This window comes from Typopeltis vanoorti, chromosome 22 (assembly GCF_054136105.1).
Source record: "Typopeltis vanoorti isolate ZY-2024b chromosome 22, IOZ_Tvanoo_1.0, whole genome shotgun sequence".
In the NCBI taxonomy this organism is placed as follows: Eukaryota; Metazoa; Arthropoda; class Arachnida; order Uropygi; family Thelyphonidae; genus Typopeltis; species Typopeltis vanoorti.
In genome coordinates, this window is record NC_143570.1 from 85,122,094 (window position 1) to 85,141,894 (window position 19,801).

The window sequence follows — 19,801 nt, forward strand, 5'->3', positions numbered from 1 at the left end:
GCTTCTATATCTGGACTACTTCATTTAATTCAATAATCATGTATTCTAGTTCTTTTGATGATATTATTATTACAATGATATCATCAGTGAATTGTAGCTTGTTTAAGCATTCTCCATCAATATTCAGTCCTCTTTTCTCCCAACATATTCAAGGACTGTAACAAATAATTTTGGTAAGCTAGTCTCCCTGTCTGACTCCTTTTTTTATTTGTATTTCTCTTCCTTTTCCATTTAAATTTATTACTGATGAACTTCTCTCATATATATGAGGTTAATATAAATATAATCTATTCCTATATGTTTTAAAGTTTCAAGCATTTTACACAGGTCTATTGAGTTGAGGGATTTTTCATAATCTATGAAAACCAACAAAATTGGTATATTATATTCTTCTGTTTTTTTCATTACATGATTTAAGGCTTGTAAGTGAACTAAAGTTGAGAAGGATGTTCTGAAATCTGTCAGTTCTTTTGATTGAATGAAAATTTAATATACCGTTTATTCTGTAATTTTTGTAAACAGCTTACGAAGAATTGTAGAAGGCATAGGTCTATAATTTCTTATGTCAAATATGTTACTTTTCTTATATAGAAGGATGATTTTTCCAGTATTCCAACTTTTAGGGGGTTCTTCCTGTTCTTAAACACTCAGTATACAATCCTGCTATCATCTTAGTTTTGGTCTCCTTTGTATATTGTATGATCATCACCATCATAAGTGTGTGTGGGGAGTTAATTCTTTTCTCTTCCCATTTTGAATATAACTTTTTGTAGTGGGACTGGCAGCTGTTACAAAATACCTTTTGCTCATAATTTATATTCAGAGCAATTTGACCTAACATAAGTATTGCTTGCACGTATAATTTATTTCACTTTGCACAGGTTCAAATGTGTTGCTCTTTCACATCTTTTCAGAGCAGCTGTTTCACCTGAGGTTTGTAATTTATATTTTTTGATCTAATAACTTTTTATTTTTTTATCTTCTTATGGACTTGACTTACACCAGTTGCTCAAATTTACACTCAAATATGGTCTTGCTTTTTATTTGCAGGATAAACTAGAATTTTGGTTGCAGGCCCTTCGTCTTAATTGCGAAAGAAAAGCAAAAGCTAAGGGCACTAGTTTCCATCTTACTTCAGGTATGTTCAAATACAAAATACATTTAATGCATTTTATATATAGCCAACTTCCTCAACTTTAGAGATAAATATAGTATAGTATCTTATCCAGAACATTATTTTACTTGAAATATTTTTTTTTCATTCCGTATAATTTATAGTGATGTTTTTCTTAACTTTTATGATACCTGCAACGTAGTAAATGAGTAAAACATATCAGACATGGTACTTCATTGAAATTAGGAATAAATATTTTATATAATGAAATTGTATTTACTTCGTATTCTGTCTCTTTGAATTGCTTGTATGTTCCATACTGATAATTTCAGTGCAAAATATTTGTTGCTAATTTCAATAAAACGTGTTACTTTAATGTGTTTTACTTATATTTGAATGTACAGTTGACATCTAAGAGTTGCTTCACTCTTATTTTTTTCAAGCTTCCATATACATTTTTCTTCTTAATGTGATGCTTATTGTATTTAAAGCTGACAATGAAATTATTACTTTCTGTGTCCTGTACCGTAACTTGAAGATATCACTCTCAATCTTAATATAATCAGTAAGCTAGCCTAGCTGACTGACTGCATAGTATTTTCACCAGCCTGCAAGCAGGCTGTAGTTTTGAACTACTGTAATATGTATGTTTTGAATATCTCTAGAAGTGTGATTTTCATTTGTCTGATGTGAAACTCACTATTCTGTTTAAAATGAATTGAACTTAAACTGGTCTGGAGTAAAAATAAAGTACCATGTTTATTATCTTATAGCAAGATTCCCAATTTAACTCGCTCTTTGCACACCTACATATATTAAAGTGCTATAAGTTTGTTTTCATCATCAAATTCCTGATGTGTACCCTCAGGTGGAATGGAAGATATTATGGTAGTGCTACACAACAAGTTAGATCATTACTAACTGCCTATTAACAAATTTCCTCCAAATAATATATTATTTGGCAGGACCAGTATTATCAAATTTTATATTTTGGTCTTAAGGCACTTTGTACCTGTATCAATCTACCTACATCTTGGTCTTCGCTAGTCTTTCCTCTCTCATTTTGTTTAAGTGGCCATACCATCTGAGATTAGCTCTGCTGACACATTCCTGAATGCTAACAATACTGAGTTCCTTCTTAATATCCTTGCTTTTAATATGATTCTGCCATTGATGCCATCTGTTCACTCCCCTAATCTTTTTCATAACTGTCACATCTGTGTCTTTGCTAAAATTTTTACCTAAATAGATAATGTTTTACTTGTTGTATAGGTTCTTCGTTCAGAGTGAAGGTGATGTTTTCACTCTGAATGAAGAACCTATTGTGAGGTTATGTTTAAGCCTATTTTCATAGTCTTCTTATCTGCTTAAAGTAGAGAGAGATTAACATTCCCAGTTTTGATATCGGGTTTAATACCACTTTCTTTCATAAGGCAATCTGTATGCATCTTTGTCTTACATATGACTTGCAGTTCTAATTGCTGACTAACAAATCTGTGTATTGCTGTGTATTGATAAACTGTGTATTGCTCGATACAATATCCCATGTATACATTTTACAGAACTACAAAACTAAAATACAGATCCTTGTTATATTCCTGTGATTTCTCAACTATTCTTGAAGTAAAAATCTGATCCTGATCCCATACAGTATTCTTTGCTCCATTTGTAAGGTTTAGCAATAGCCTGCAGAATATTTTGCTCCCTTCCTGATATTTATTTTGTATGTTCCTTCCAATGATTTTTGTTTAGCTAATTTTATATTGCTTTGCTTTCTTACATTTTTCTATGTATTCTCTTGGGGCACATGCCAACTTACTTGTCAGGAACTTCAACAGGCTTTCTTTTCCTTGACTGACTCTTTCTTTCCTTGCAACAACCTTATCACATGCCTCTCTGGCTGAATCTCAGGATCTGTTAGTGAATTTACAAGGTTCTTGTTATCAATCTCTTTCAGTTTTGCTTGAATAATATTTGTGTATTTAAGTCTACAGTTCACCTCTGAAAGCTGCTCAACTTTGATTTGTTTTAAAAGTTTCTTTTAAAACTTTCTTGTACTTTTCTTTTAAATATAATATTGTTTTATCCTGCTCAAAACTAAATAGTGATCATTTCAGATATTCCTCTGCATACTTGTGTCCTGAACCATTGTGAAGATATCGCTCTGAAGAATAACAGTCGGTGAGACTTTTCTGCATGTGAATTTGTTCACATCAGTATGGTGTGAACAAATTCACATGCATAGTGATGACTAGTTCATACACAAACAGAAATCCAGCAAAGCACTTACCATTATCATTAGTTTTGCTCTTTTCTCTGAATTTTCCCAAAACATTTCTTGTCTGGTAATCATTTCCTATTTTGCTGTTTAGATCTCTAACAATGGTTTTCTTTGTCACCTGCCTTTTCTAATTCCCTCACTTTTTTCATAGAAGAACTTTTTGTGGGACCATAGGCACAAATAAGTTTCATTGTCCAGTTTCTCATACTGATATTTGCTCACACCAATATACTTGATATTTGCCAGCCATTCAAGAAGACTATCCTCGTATTTAGTGTTGAATACCAGACACTCCTTTTTCCTAATTTTTATTGCCTAAAATAACATTTTGATTCTGTTGCTTAGAAAAATCTAATCTCTCTTTGCATTCTTTGTTTCAGTAACATCTATTATGTCAGTCTGGTATTTATCTAATTCTTCTGCTGGTCATTCTTCCAGTTGTGTTATGGAGGCATCACATCCATATATCACTGTTAATAAAGATGCTGGCACACAGTACTGTTGTGTACCATCCCAAATTAACACTGACAGTATATAGCCTAATAGAACTCCACATTATGGTGCAGAGACTTTTAAACAGAACAAAGGTTGATAAGCTTTGAAAACAAATGTTTGAGAAATATAAATAAAACAGCATGGACTGATGAAAATCTATCAAGAGATCAGAGAAGAATTACACTACCGTATTTCAGTAATCTCAAGAATCAAATATGGTAGTGTAATTCTTCTCTTGCAAAATTTTGAAGAATTTTGCAAGAATAAAAGAAAAACAATGATATGAACATGTGTACAAGATGCCTATTAAAAGATTTCCTCAAGATCAGAAGAAAATGGATAGAAAACACCACTTATACTGTAATCTGAAATTTAAATCTCTTTGTTCATTCCTCAACCCACCTTAGGTGGACTGGGAGGATGATAAATAGCTATCATTCCTATAGATATTATTTCTGGAAAATTTTCCATGTTACTCCTTTAAATAAATTATTATTATTATTACATCACACCTTCAGGGAGTCCAAAGACTCATTGAAGGAGGGCATCTACTCTACAACTCTTTGTCTCACTACTCCACCAACCTTCTTCATCTAACACCAACGCCATCTACCGCCGACTACCACCACTAGTACTTTCACAGACAATCGCAACATCCGTGCCCACAACGGGATTCGAACCAGCAGCCTTTTGGTTGGAGAGCGGATACACTAACTACTCGGCCAACCAGGCCGGCAAATATTAACTTTTATGTCTATTTTGCCTATTTTTGTTAGGAGTACCCCTTTTTATGATGTCATTGTTTTTTTACTCAATTTTTAGGTCATTACTGATGTTTTAAAGATATAGCAACAGGCTAAAGTCCACTAGAGAAACAGAAAAATCCATAAATTTCCTAAACCTGACATTAATTAGAACAAATAACAAAATAGCCACAAAAATATTCCACAAACCCACACATATACACAGACACACATATATCGGAAATTACCTTCACTTTAACTCATATCATCCTTATTCTATTAAAAAATCAGTCATTCTAGCACAATTTATTAATGCATACTAGTTCTCAACTATACATAATTATATCAACATAGAAATAAAAAAATTGACACAGGTTTTTAAAAACCGAAACTACCCAACACAGCCAATAAATTACGCCAACAAAACTGCGAAAACCATCAAAACAGTCCAATAACCAAAACAGACTTCCCAACACAAAAAATCATTAAACTGCCATACATTCTTCAGATTACACTGACTATAAATTAGTGTTCACCACAAACCAAAAATTGGCTACACTTCTAAAACCTACAAAATCTCATGCATACAAAGAAATACTAGAACATCACAAAGTGGTATACAAATTTCCTTGCCAACAAGACTGTGACATCACCTACACAGGTTTAATGATCAGAACTTTATGGGCAAGACTACAAGAACACTTTCATGACTGCAACATACCAATTCCAGTACATCTAAGCAATAGGAAACGTAATAACCCAAAGGAAAAAAGAATACAAAATACAGGAAAAACAGAAATAGCAGTCCAAGCTCTTGAACAGAAGCATACCCTGCAAATCGACAAAGCCATAATGGTAGACATACAGGAAAACAAAACAATGCTTAGAATGTAGGAAACAGTCATAAAATGTGACAAAAACTCAATAAACATTCACTGCCCCTATAATAATCTCTGAGAGTTGGAAGCTCCAAAACATAAAAATTAGGTCATGACTCCAAACAGTAGAAAACAACACAGATACACCCAAGATAAAAAAACACCAAGCTGACATGACATAACATGTACTTTTCCCAACGAGCTCCAAAGATGACACAGTTAAAATGGCTCATGTCCCGTTACTCCCACCCCTAATCTTGTTTTCACCATATTTTATCCTTCTCCTTTCCCAAAAAAATTTCTATTTTTCACCTTCTTCCCAAAGAATTCACTACACACCCTTAAAACGTGGGTTTTAAATTTCACAACTTTGTGTCTGACCTAGTTCTCCCACACATCTCTATCTCCACATTTCCACCCCCCCCTGCAGTCATACTTTAGTAACATCACCATATGCTGGATGTTGCTCAATAAGATAACCAGGAACATCCTACAAAAGATATATCCGAAATTATTCCTTTCTTATATTCTTCATATATCTGTATCTTTAAAACATCAGTTATGCCTTAAAAATTTAGTAAACAGCTAATGACATCATAAAAAGGGGTACTCCTAAACAAAAAAATAGGCAAAATAGCCATAAAAATTAATATCATTCCTATGCCAACGTTAGCGTACTAGCTTGAAAATACCACCTGTATTAAAAGGACTATAAAGATTATTTTAAAAAAAAAGTGATAAAATTTGGTATTGTGATTTCCTATGTATGTATAAGTAGTCTAATAAAATGATTACTACAGGTCACTGTAGTAAGTTTTGGAAGTTCCTTCATATTTGAAGCCAATCCAGTTGGCTGAATGGTTAGGTTAATTTTGTAGCATCATGTTGATTGTGTGTGAGTATGCTTTTAGCCAATAATAAAAAAATATATACAGGAATACCTCGATTATCGCGGTTATTGTTGCCACGAAAAATACCGCAATAATCGAATCTGCGATAATCGGGGTAAATAATGTGTGTAAAATGGGTGATCAATGTCAAGGATTTTTCGAATCTATTAATTAAATTTATATGTCAAGTAAAAAAGAAATGTGTTAAACGTGTTAAGTAAAAAATGAAGGTTCATTAAGAAAAACAAGATTATTTTTTAATCTTTATTTATATATAAGAAGTACATACAGTACATACGATTATTCTTTCTTGGATAAAAACTGGTGTAGAGTTGTCTGGTAGAATTTTTTCTTTCTTTTTTTCTTCGTATAAAACTCGGTAGCAACGGATGGAATTTTCAATTTCCTGACGAACTTTCAGTGATCGCTTGAAATTAGGATCGCCATTCAAGATTTTTTCTTTAAAATTTTCAGCAATTCTAAACATTTCGTCCATTTCTTTGAGGGTAAATTCCTTCAGTGCCAAGTCAGTTTGTTTGTCATTATCATCGATTTGAGCATCGTAAGCACATTCTCTCTCTCTCCCGAGGTTAATTAGGTCTTCATCATCCAGCTCCTTATCATGTGACTGAAGCAGGTCCTGAACATCACCTTTTTCAATTTCTTTTAGTCCTAGATCGAAGCCCTAGAGTTTGCAGTGTGGTCTGAAATATGGCGAACAGTTGATTCATTTAGACCGTACTCTCTTGCAATTTTGGCTTTGGTTATGCCTGCTTCATACTTATTTATCATATGCAACTTATCTTCTAAGCTGATCACTCTACGTTTCTTCTTGATAGCTGTAGGCTTGAAATCATCCTTGTTTCTTTTAGCATTCATTGTAGGGGTAAATAACAAGAGAAATAAATATCCACATGTACTTCAGGCAAGGGAGGATAGTTACTGGTAAGTGGTGAGAAGGCGCCGTCGGAGAACAACGAAGCGCTACAAGAGAGTGATACCTGGAGAGCGGTGACTCGAACTGGTTGCATATGTAGTGGGCTACATCTCGCGGGCGCGATAATTCGAATCTGGAGCGCAATCATTGGAATTTTGGTATCAAATTATAAATCGAGAATCGCGATAATCGAGGTATTCCTGTATATATGAAATTGATCAACTACCTTCCAAGTGGCTACCTACTTATGCAGAACACCACTGAAATAAACATTGGATAAGAGCTCTAGTTGGTTACATTGCTTATTGATGTTTTAACTAAACTGCACAAGGAAAATTACATGTGGAGAACAATTTTGTGAGATTGGCGCAGTCCATATTGGTTGCACAGAATTTTCATAATTTTTCTTTCTGTGATCAGTTGTTTGCTTTCTGTTCAAATCAAATTAGGTTGCATTATGTGCATGTTATTTAAATTTTGAAGTAATGTGAAGAAAATCATATAGCATAAATAATATTGAAATAATTACTAATTTTTTTTTCACAACTCTTTAGAATTGCTTTGTCCTTATTGAGCATTTTGGTCTCTTAGTAATATCTGTTTAAAAGTAATCAAAAGTTTAACACCATGCATATGAAGATTTATATGTTACAGAGATAAGAACCTTTTTCATTAGAATAAAATAAACATTTTATATGGAAAAATATAATTCTTCTTAATGCATTTTTTCTTACTTTAGCTCTTGTGAACCATTCTGCTTCCCAAGTGTCAGATATTTCTCGATCAATGGAATATCTTCTAGCATCTGGAAACATAAAAGCTCAAACAAAATTAGGATTGATGCAGTCTAGCGGCTTAACTGTAGTGGCAGAAAAGCTGAATTACTGGCGATATTTATCTCACTTTCGATGTGTGCACAGAGGCTCTTTCTTTACCGAGATGAGGACCACAGCTGCACGAAAACTATTTCCTGAGGTTTGGGGTATGTATGTGCCTTTGTATTATAACCATCTAAGTTGCCTTAAAAAATGTCAGCTCTTAGCATATGAAATTTGTGAGGTCTTCAGGAATAGTTTATGGGGAATATATATAACATAAGTTATGTAGTAAATGTATAGTTTGTGATGCTGTGTATAAAGTATTGAGTAGTCTATAAATAGTAAGAAATATCCAGGTCCATTGGTACTTAGAATAGTGGTCTGCAATGTTTTCTAATTAAAAATAAAAAAGAAAAGAAAAAACATCTAAAGACAGTTAATATTTTTAAGTAAAATGTTTAATTTCAGGATTACTAAAGATTTGAGGCAATAAAAATTGCAAAATAAATTTTCTTGTCCAAAATTATTACATTTTAACAACATAAATTTCCTCCACTGATCTTGTCTTCTTCCATTTCTTGGCATGTTAATTTTATTTATTTTATTATTAATTTTTTTAATGATGGCCTCATGTATGATAGATCACTCAACCTGTAGTAATACATAAGTAGTGTGTGGATGTGAAAGGAAGAAATGAAGAGGAAGAAAATATTTTCTTAAGTTTGAAGTTGAACTGTATTGAAATGCTATTGCACTTGTTTAAACAGATATAAAGGAGATTCTGAGTGCCTCCGCTGATTCTAAAAATCAACTTAATTTAAATAAATATGGTTGCATAAAACTACCCGAAATTTGGGAAACACTAATTATCAGAGATCTCATGTTACATCGTAGGCCACCTGCAAACGCTCATAGAGGGTGCACCACCTAGATAGGACTTTAGAGTCACCCACATGTTTTGCTTAGTATTGCATTTGAGTGTGTTGTTACAAAAGTTATTTGTAATCCCTTAAGATGTCTCAGTGATTGAAATGAAATATTGGAAGCATTAAAAATTAGTTTTAATCTTTTCCCAGTGCTGAAAATATTCCATTAAACCTCCAATATGGTCCTCACAGCACTTAAGCCTCAACACACAAACATCTAGAAGCAGCAGAATAAACCCAATATCAGAAGAACTGAAGATAGGAACTATCAATATGAGTACTAAGATAATAAGCCGAAAGGCTTATTATCTTAGTACTCATATTGATAGTTTTTTTTGGCATGAAACTCTATGGATTTCGGACCCGGCTATAAAATAGAACAGGATTTACCATCCCCCTTTCAATTATCAATATGAGTATTAATGGAAAGGAAATCAAACTGGCAGAAGAATTGGAAAAGTGCCACATGGACATCATTGGCATTACTGAGGTTTGGGGTAACAAAAAACAGGTGAGATCTTACAAAATAATAAGTATAGGATGTTATTTTCAGGCAATAGCATTCAACACCAAACATGAAAATAAACTTCTTGATTGGAAGGCAGTTTCGAGTAGAGGTATGTGGGCAAAATGGAGACATGCACAATGAAACTTATTTGTGCCTATTGTCCCACAGAAGGTTCTTCTAAGAAAGAAGTGGAGGAATTTTTTTGAGTCATTTAGAAGAACAGGCAGCTGGCAAAGAAAATGGAAAAATTGGTCCTTGTTGGAGATCTGAAAAGCAGAGTAGGAAATGAATCCCACCAAGCATATAGAAACATCTTGGAAAAATTTGGAGAAAAGGACCGAGCTAATAATGATAGTAAGTATCGTGTTTACTTGAATATAACTCACACCCCCTGATTTTACTTTATAAAAAAAGAAATTAAAACGTTTCACATATACCTTGCACACACAAATCAAGTTTAAATTTAAACATGTTCACATTGGGATGATGGTAACTCACTCTCTGCAGTAAACAGCAGTCCCTCCCCAACAGCCACTATACTGCAGATGCGAGAAAAACAAGTAGTTTTATTGTATTACTGAATAAGGTGCAGAGACATTTGCAGTCTGTGGTAATATATTTGTCAATAAATAGTGCAATTAGAGACAATTGGGATAAAAATGGCACTAACTAATGAATCACATGTCCCCTCCCACAGAAACTATAAACCAAAGCAAAACTATATGTTGTACCATCAAACATAGTATCTAAAAACTATTTGTCCAAATTTTCAATTACATGAAATAAGTGTTTGATCGCATTTGAAATTTTCGATGTCATTAAGACAGATCACCGAGGCCAACTTCAGAGGCCATTAGTGTAGTGACTGAGTTTAATGTGCAATATCGGCATAAACAAATTTGCATTAGAAAGCACCAATAAGTCAAGAAAAGCATTGCAAGGATCTAAAAGTGGAAAGTTTCCTAAATTGGAGAACGAGTTACTTGAATATGTGTTAGGTTTGCATAAAGATGGTTGCTGTGTTTTGCACGAATGCTACATTTCAAAGTGCGTATTTATCTACAAAATGAGGCATCAGTTGTACAGATCTGAAAGTGAGCCAAGATTGGATCACAAGATTCATGAAGAGGAAAAGTTTTTCCCTTCACTGAAGGACATCCCTTTGCCAAAGGTTTCGAGGATTAAACTGATGGATTTTCATCTATGTGATTCAATTTAGAAAGAACTATAACAATTTTATAACAAATAGCCAATACTGATCAAACACCTCAATTTCAACGTGCTGCACCAAACAACAGAAAACGGTGAAAAAAGTGTGATAATACGCACAACTGGAAGATGAAAAACAGCGATGCACAATCATGATCACAATTACTGCAGATGGAAGAAATTTGCCTTTTTTTATGTTGAGCCCTTACACAGGAGGTTGGTTGGTCAACCTATAGTACAGCACCGTGTAAGGGTGGTGAGTTGGGAAAGGAGGAATTTGTTTACATTTGATTTGAATGACTTTAAATTGTATTCCTTGGGAAACACAGCAGGTGGAAGCAGTGGCATAGCTAGATGGGGGCGGTCTGCCCCGGGTGGCACTTTCACATGAGACAATTTTATTTATAGACGATTCTTTTATTTATGTTAACTTAGTAATTTTTATTACTTAATTAATAATTAGTTTTTAACAACTATACTTACAACTAAAATAAACTTAGTGTTTTAATTTATTTCACTATATGTCGTTTTGACTTTTTGTAGTATTTTTTGTGTGTATTGAGAGGGGCAGGAAACTCGGGGACCGCCCTGGGCAGCAAAAGCTTTAGCTACGCCACTGGGTGGGAGACTGTTCCACAGTGCAGCAGTTGCAGGGATGAAGGAAGAGGAAAAGAAACTTGTTCTGTTTGTTTCTAGGTGAACTGTGAAGGGATGTTGTGCAGCAGCTGTACGTGTTCCAATGAGTTTAGTACTGAGCGGAGGAATTATTGATGATATTTCTGATGAGCATTTCCCATGGAAATATTTGTAGAATATACATACTACAGAGACCATATGTCTGTGTGAAAGAGGGGGGGGGGGGAATTGGTAAGACTTATCATTGATGGATCATTGATAAGTCTAATTGCTCTCCTCTGTATTGAGTCGAGCATTTTGAGAGCTATTTGGGGTCCCACCCCATATTTGAGAGCAGTAATCAATAGTTGGACGGATTTGTGACTTGTATAATGTTAATAACTGTTTGGGGGTGAAGTAACATCTTGAGCGAAAGAGAAATCCTAGTTTTTTTGAGGCTGAGGATGCAATGTTTGAGATATGTTTATGCCAGGAGAGGTTTGATGTGAGGGTGATTCCAAGGAGTGAGATCTCAAACTGTCTGGAGATTTGGGTATCATTAAAAAGGATATTGGGAAAAAATGGTTCTTTTTTATGGGAAATAGTACAGAACTGGGTTTTATTGGCATTGAAATTTATGAGGTTATCTAAATCCCATTGGAGGATGGCTTGGATATCGGAGTTGAGGGTCGCAGTGGTTGATGTTCTGTAGGTTGAGGTGAGTTGTGTAGGGTAAGGCTTATCAAATGCAAGCGAAGAGCGTGGTGTGCTGTCATCTGATAAACTGTGTATTGGGTTGGAGGCCAATTGTAGTATGTCATTGATATATAGCAGGAAGATTGGTGAGAGGACAGAACCTTGTGGGATCCCAGCATTAATTGAGTGGTGAGAGGATAGGGAGCCAACCACCATCACACAGAGTGTGCATCCAGACAGAAAATTGGCGATCCACCTACAGAAGCCCTGGGTCAAACCGAATATGGTAGATTGCCTAGTAGGCTTTTGTGCCAGACCTGGTCAAAGGCTTTGGGGATATCTAGTGCAACCACTTAAGATTTGCCAAACCTCTCCATAGCATTTGTCCAGAGATGGTTGACATATGTGAGTAGGATTTCTCTTTTGCTCAAGATGTTACTTCACCCCTGTTGATCGGCAGTGGTGGAATCCATACTGGTGGTCATTTATTTAGTGAGTGTCTCAAGATAGTGTAGGAGTTGGGATTTGATGATAATTTTTTTTTCCATTTTTTCCATTACCTTCGACAGGACTGAGGTAAGCGAGATAGGATGGTATTGACTTGTCACCCTTCTTGGGGATGGGCTGAATATAGGCCAATTTCCAGTTTGTGGGATAGATTCCAGTGGGGTAGAAGAGTATATATAGGTAACATAGGATAGGGGTCAGTTATGGCGTAAACTTCCAGAACAACTGGGGAGAATGCCATCGGGGCCAGGAGACTTTTTTGTGTCTAATTTGGACAGTATTTTTCTGATCTCATCCTGGCAAAAGGATATGGGGGGCATTGTATGTTGGGTGTCTGGAATGGTTGAGGTACATTTGCCATTGTTGGTTATGCATGCATTTGAAGCAAAGTATGAGGCCCAGAAGATTGGCTTTTTCTGTTGGTGATGATGCAGCAGAGCCGTCGGGGTGTGATAGTGGTGGGAATAGTGTTGGGCAGAAATTACGGCCAATTGCTTTGGTGAGAGACCAAAAGGCTCGGCTGCCATTTGGACAGGCTGCTAGTTTCCTGCTTTTTGCTCTTTCGAACTCTGCTTTGGAAGTGTTGATTGTTTTTTTGCATTTATTATGGGCTTTGGTGTAAGCTTTGATGGAGGATGGGGTTCTCGATTTCAGCCAGTTGTGGTATGTCTGGTGTTTCATCTCTACAGCATTGGCACATCTTTTGGAGAACCAAGGTTTCGTTAGAGAATGGCAGTTCAGGGTGCTGTGTGGAATGTATGTATTCATGCCAGTGAGGATTACTTTGGTAATAAGCTCAGTGCATATGTTTGGGTTGGAAGGCCGGAAGCAATAGTCCAATCATGGGAATGCGGCATTAAAGTTGCGGAGGCTGTTCCACTTGGCACTGTTATAGTGCCAAACTACTCTTGTGCGCGAGTGTCTGTGTAAACATTGTTGCATTGGGGAGGAGATGAGCACTAGGTTGTGGTCAGAATTGCCCAGGGGGCTCACTACTTTCACTGTGTATTTGGAGTGGTCATTGGTGAGGAAGAGATCTAGGGTGTTTGAGGAGTGGTTTGGATTATCTGGTATTCTGGTTGGCATCTGGACAAGTTGTGTAAGGTCGTTAGTGATGGCAAATGTTTCGGCATCTCTGCCTGCAAGATCTGTACAGCTGGAGGAGAAAAGCCTGCTAGTGTTGTGGACGTTAAAACCTCCTAGGAGGATGATTTCGCTGTTGGGAAAGTGGGATTGGAGAAAGTCGATTTTTAGGGAGAGGAAATTAAAGAGCTCAGGGTAGTTGGTTGGTTGTGTTGTGGGAAGGATAGAGATAGCATGGATGTGTAGGGTTTTGTGTGTCGTATGTTGGACCGCATGGGTCTTGCACATTTCCTATGCTGTGCTTGTATGCTGATCTCCTTGGTGGCATCACTTAGATTTTTCACCAGTTGATCTTGTTTGTAGTCGATGGTCCAGTTGTCACCGTTTTGACATTTTTCTTCGAGTTGTCTTCGAAATTGTTCCCTTTGTGCAAATGGCAGGTGTCTTTGAACTTGTTGTTGATCGCTGTTGTTATTTTTTATGAGGTTGTCGGCATGTCACAAGTCATTTTTTACTAGGGGCGGGAAGTTCATACCGTCCTTCCTTTTATTTATAGGCCCGAAACGGTAGCACCTGACGATATTCTTAGGATTGATGTCACATTCTTCAGCAAGTTTGTTGATGTCGTCTTGTAATGATTTTCTGTTTTCGTCGGGAAATTCAAAATGATGGCATTGAGTTTTTTTTGTTTAGCCTCCATCAAGTTGTTTACCGTTGCTGCGATTAGATCACAAAGTTCTTTCGCTGGCGGAGTGGAGCTTGCATTGTGCTGGTTTTCAATCTGTTCTAGCTTAGTTTCAACTGCCCATATTTTGGAGGTAAAAGTTTCATTTAAAGCATTGATGTGCTGTTCAAGGTTTTTGACATGTTAACCTATGTTCAGTAGTTGTTTTACTGAAGGGAGGTACAGTGAACAGAAGAACGGCTGGTTAAGTTCGATAAGTAGCTTTTATGCAGCTTCGTCAATTTTCGCGAGTTCTGTTGCAACCAGTGGCAACAGAACTCGCAGAATATGCCCTTTTTTCTGTCTTTGACACCAGTTTTGCAGCTGCAGCACATAGTAGGTATGTCAGTGGCAGTCGAAGGCACTGAGCTGGCAGGACACGTGGTGCTCGTTCGCTGTTGGCTTTTGATGCCGCCATCTTTGCTGCGTATGGTAGGCATCGTGCGTTCCCACAGGCAGCCAACCAAGAATTAGAAGAATAGCTGGATCGACACACCACAGGCACTCACAGTTTGCACTGAAGCACTCCGCTGCTCAGCACCTCCGGACGGCCAATTTCAACGGAAAAATACTCGCAACAATGGCAAATTGGAGAGCACAAACTTGAAACAGCCCATTCGTCGCTGCCGCCTGGTGGATTTCATAAGGCGGATTCCTTACATAAAAATCAAAAGGAAAACAGTGGCAAAGGGAAAATGGATAGGTGGACACTACGTTGGTGTGAGATTGGATTAGAACAATTTGGGACAAATGGGCTGGGACCTTATTTCTATGCCCAGCTCTCCTTGTGTGGGGTAGCTTCCGTGGACACTTAGGACCTGAAATAGCAAAACAACTTTTGTATATGAATACTGATGTGGTCATTATTCCTGGTGGTCTTACACCTTGTCTGCAGCCCTTGGATGTATTGGTCAACAAACCGTTCAAGGACTATGTACGAAAATTGCACATAGAGTGGATGGTAGCCAGTGGCTATGACCTGACTCCAACGGGGAAAATTAAGAGACTGTCATTAGAACTGTTGTGCAACTGGATTTTGAGAGCTTGAAAATGATTTTGCCAGAAATAATTGCCAAGAGTTTTTTAAAAAAAACTGGCATCTATAATGCCCTGGATGGGAGAGATGATACTATTTGGGTAGATAACTTTGACGATGCGCACAAGGAAACTGGTCTCAAGCATGGAAGTAGCGATGGTGAATAGGAGATTCTTGGAAGTCATACCCATTTTCAGTTTTTTCCTGAAAACTTTAGTTTCCGAAAATCCTTGCATATATCTAGCACCATGATTTTTTAACTTTAATTTTGGGAAAAAAGTGCTTGTTATATTCAAGTAAATATGTTATTTGTTAACTTCTGCTCAGGACATGGACTAGTCATTACTAACACCATGTTTCAACATAGATGTGCACAAGTATGGAGAGAAGACACAAGAAATAAGAAAAGCCTAATTGACCACATCATTGTTGATAGTGATATAAAGCTGGTTCAGGATACAAAAGTGTACAGAGGGTTCGAAATTGGAAGTGACCATTACCTAGTGCTAAGTAGGATAAAAATGGATATCGCATAGAAAAGAACAGTATGTAATAAAGTTTTAAAAAGAATTGAAGTTGAGCAGCTTTTAAAGGTAAATTGTAGACTCAAGTATGCAAACTTTATTGAAGACAACTTTGATTGATTCAGTTAGAGAGGTATGTGGTGAAGTTGAATACAAGGATAGAAAAATGAGAACACCATGGTGGACACAAAAAGTTAAAGAATCAGTTTAGGAAAAGAAGAAAGCATACCTAGCAAATAAGTTGGCAGATGCCCTAAAAGAATACAAAGAAAAATGTAAGAGAGCTAAGCTGTGTGTAAAAGCTAAACAAAAGTCACAGGAAGACTTCGGTAAGATTATAGAAAATAAATATCAGGGAGGTGGCAAAATATTCTGGGGCTATTGAAGAAGCTTACAAATGAAGGAAAGAGTACTGTAAAAGGAATCAAAAATGATAAAGTTGACATGAAAAGTGAGGATAAGGATGTCCTATATGTATGGAGTAATTGCTTTGAAAGACTGTTAAATGAACCAAGCAGTGACAGAACCGTACTAGAGAATTTTCAAGGAGAATGCAAATGGAGTATATATATATTTATACTTGAGGTAGAAAAAGCCATCAAAAACTTGAAATGTGGAAAGGAGTAGATGATATTCGATCAGAAATGCTTCAGTATGGAGGTTTAAAAGTTTTGCAGTGGCTGCACTGCATAATTCAGAGGGCCTGGACAGGAGGTTGAATTCCCAAATTGAAATAGCACTCTCATAGTGCCATCTATAAAAAAGGAAATAAAACTGAATGTTAGAATTACAGAGGAATTTCTCTACTGAGTGTTCTAGGTGAGATTTATGAAAGCATACATGAAAAGAGGTTGAGAAAAATTGTGGAAGAGAAACTTACAGAAGAATAAGCAGGGTTCAGGCCAAATAGAGGTAGACAAGATCAGATTTTCACTTTAAGAGATAGTTGAGAAATCATGGGAATATGACAAGCATCTGTACTTCAAGTTTTGTAGATCTGAAAAAGGCATACAATAAGGTGCCCAGAGAAAAGCTTTTCAAAACACTACAGTTATATCTGGTGAATGGAATATTATAGAGTAATATATAATCTATATTTAAGTTGTCAGTCAGCAGTTCAAATTAAATATAGGAAATACAGGAAGATGGCTTGATGTAAAATCAGGAGTATGACAATGATGCACATTGTCTCCACTCTTATTCATCATCTATATCCATCACATTATGAAAGAAAGTGCCTCGTGGAAAGGCTTAGACGTTGGTTATGCATTTTTTACTAAATAATTTAAGGAAATTACAACATAAACTAGGATATACATTAAAATAAATTTTATTTTGAAATATTTGAAATACTTCAATATTTCGGCAACGTCATATTGCCATTTTCAACGAACTTGAGAACAAGACACGTGCACGCAGGCACAACAAACAGTAAGTGAGGAAGAAGCAGGAAGCTATTATTTCTCCTAAAGTCCTGATGGCCCCCCTAGCTGGCAATGTTGGTATTCTTGGGAGATTGGGCTGAAGGTCTTCTGATGTAGGTTTTCCAAATTTGAGGCAGTCTCATGCAGCCAAATTTGTTGAGGTTTGGACTGAAGTTTTCTTGAAGGTCATGTTTTCTTAGGGCTGAAGCTGATTCCATGAAAAGCCTTTCATATTTGTATTTACTACGGTGTATTATCATGGCTTTCTTCCACCGTATTCTATGGCAGGTATCCAGTGCATGGTCAGCAAGACCAGAGTGGCTGTATTGGTGAAACCGGATGTAGTCCTTGCGTCTGAAATTCTGATATTTGCTGTCCTGCCTGTTTGGCCAAAGTAGGACAGCTTACAGCTGCACCAGGTAGGTCTAGGAGGGAAGATTGGTCTTTAGTAGAGTGGATAAGGGATGTGAATTTTTTATATGGTCTGTAACAAGAAGTTAAGTCATGTTTTTTTACGATTTTTGTAATTTTTTCAGAGGTACCTCGGATATAGGGTATGGTGATGGATTTAGCGTAATCCTTGTTGTGGGAGGGAGGGTGTGTTGTGGTTTATTGGTTTCAATATTTTTGGGGGGGGGTAGCCATTGACTGAGAAAGTGTTGAGAATGTGGTTTAGTTCTGTGGTTAGGGCATTGTCATTTGAACAGATAAGTTTATCCCTGTTGTATAGTGTCTTAATGACTCCATATTGTTGCGAGGAGGGGTGGTGGGATTGTTGGTGAATGTATCTGCCTGTATGGGTGGGTTTTCTATAGACTGAGAAAACCAAGGTTCCATCAGGCTGGCGGGTGACTAGTGTGTCTAAGAAAGGAAGGCAGTTGTTTTTTTCCTCTTCCAGGGTGAATTTGATTCTGGGGTGTTGGCTGTTTAAGTGCGTTAGGAAGGAGAGGAGTGCATCGGAGCCATGTGGCCAAATAGAGAACACATCATCAACATAGCGAAGCTAAATGGTTGGTTTTTGTGGGGCAGAGTTTAAGGCTTTCTCTTCAAAAGTCTCCATATAAAAGTTGGCCAAGGGTGGGGAGAATGGAGAATCCATGGCTGTCCCCTCTATTTGTTTGTAGAATTTTCCTTGCCAAACAAAATAGCCCAAGTTCATTGTGAACTGAAATAGGGCTTTGATATCGGGAGGAAATTAACTTGGATTAGCTCTAAGGATTCTTTGAGTGGGACATTTGTGAATGAGGAGGAGACATCAAAACTGATCATTATGTCAGTGTGTTTGAGTGTAAGGTTTTCTATGCTGGCTTTGAAGTGGGCTGAGTTTTTTATGTATGAAGGTGTGTTGCCAGTATAGTGTGAGAGAGTTTGGGCCAAATGTTTAGCTAGTTTGTATGTGGGGGGAATCAGTGCCATCCACTATGGGACGTAATGGCACATTTTCCTTGTGAATTTTTGGGAGTCCATAAATACAGGGGGTTGGGGGGTATGGAGTTAAATGGTTTTAATTTGTTAGTGATTTCCACAGGCCAAGAAGTGATCTTCTTAAGGAGCCTGTGGAGTTTTCTAATTTGTGAGTTAGTGAGATTGTACTCGATAGGGAAAAAGAAAGAAAGCCATTAGGCCTGATATTAGAATTCGAGGTGTCAAACTTAGCCCTTTGATGATGTTGTACTCCTAAACACATCTAGTGCAAGTCTCCAGGATTCACTAACTAAATTGAATTACAGGTGTAACAAATTTTGCATGAAAATCAGCAATAAAAAGACCAAACTATGAAAATAGGGGGTAGTATAGGAAACTTCAACTGCATTCTGAATGGAGATCCTATAGAACAAGTAAATATTTCAGTTGTTTAGGTACAGTTTTCAGTGAAGATGGCAGGTTAAATCTGGAAAAAGACAACCGAGTACACAAAGCGAGTATGGTGGGTAGCCAGCTGAATAAATTTATATGGAATAAGAGAAAAATTAGCCAAAACACCAAACTAGCAGTATACAAGACCGTATTCAAACTTGTTTTAAGTTATGGATCTGATGAGAGTGGGTTAAAAATAAATCACTTGATCAAAGACTAGAGACCACAGATATCAGGGTTCTATGAAAAATTAAGGGAGTGAACCGGTGGTATCAATGGCAGAATCATATTAAAAATGAAGATACTAGAAACTTACTTGACATTATTAGCATTCAAGAATGTGTCAGCAGAGCTAATCGAAGATGGTATGGCCACTTAAATAGAATGGGTGAGGAAAGGTTAGAAAAACAGGTGTTTGATGCCGAGATGACAGGAAAGAGACTCAGAAGAAGACCAAAGTCTAGTTAGATTGATTCAGTCAGAACTGCCTTAGAAGAACAAAATGTTAGATATGACAATATCGTATTGCCTTCAAG

General features: G+C 36.6%; 1 protein-coding gene across 3 annotated transcripts in view; it reads left to right on the forward strand.

Annotated features, from left to right (window-relative positions):
- The window catches only part of Polr1B (RNA polymerase I subunit Rpl135), a 270,860-nt gene that overhangs the window by 148,999 nt on the left and 102,060 nt on the right, over positions 1 to 19,801 (forward strand). For all 3 annotated transcript variants that reach the window (XM_090412385.1, XM_090412386.1, XM_090412387.1), the window contains 2 exons: positions 1,051 to 1,138; positions 8,078 to 8,320. In XM_090412385.1, the coding sequence (XP_090268511.1) occupies positions 1,051 to 1,138; positions 8,078 to 8,320 (331 nt within the window). The remainder of the gene's footprint in view (positions 1 to 1,050; positions 1,139 to 8,077; positions 8,321 to 19,801) is intronic.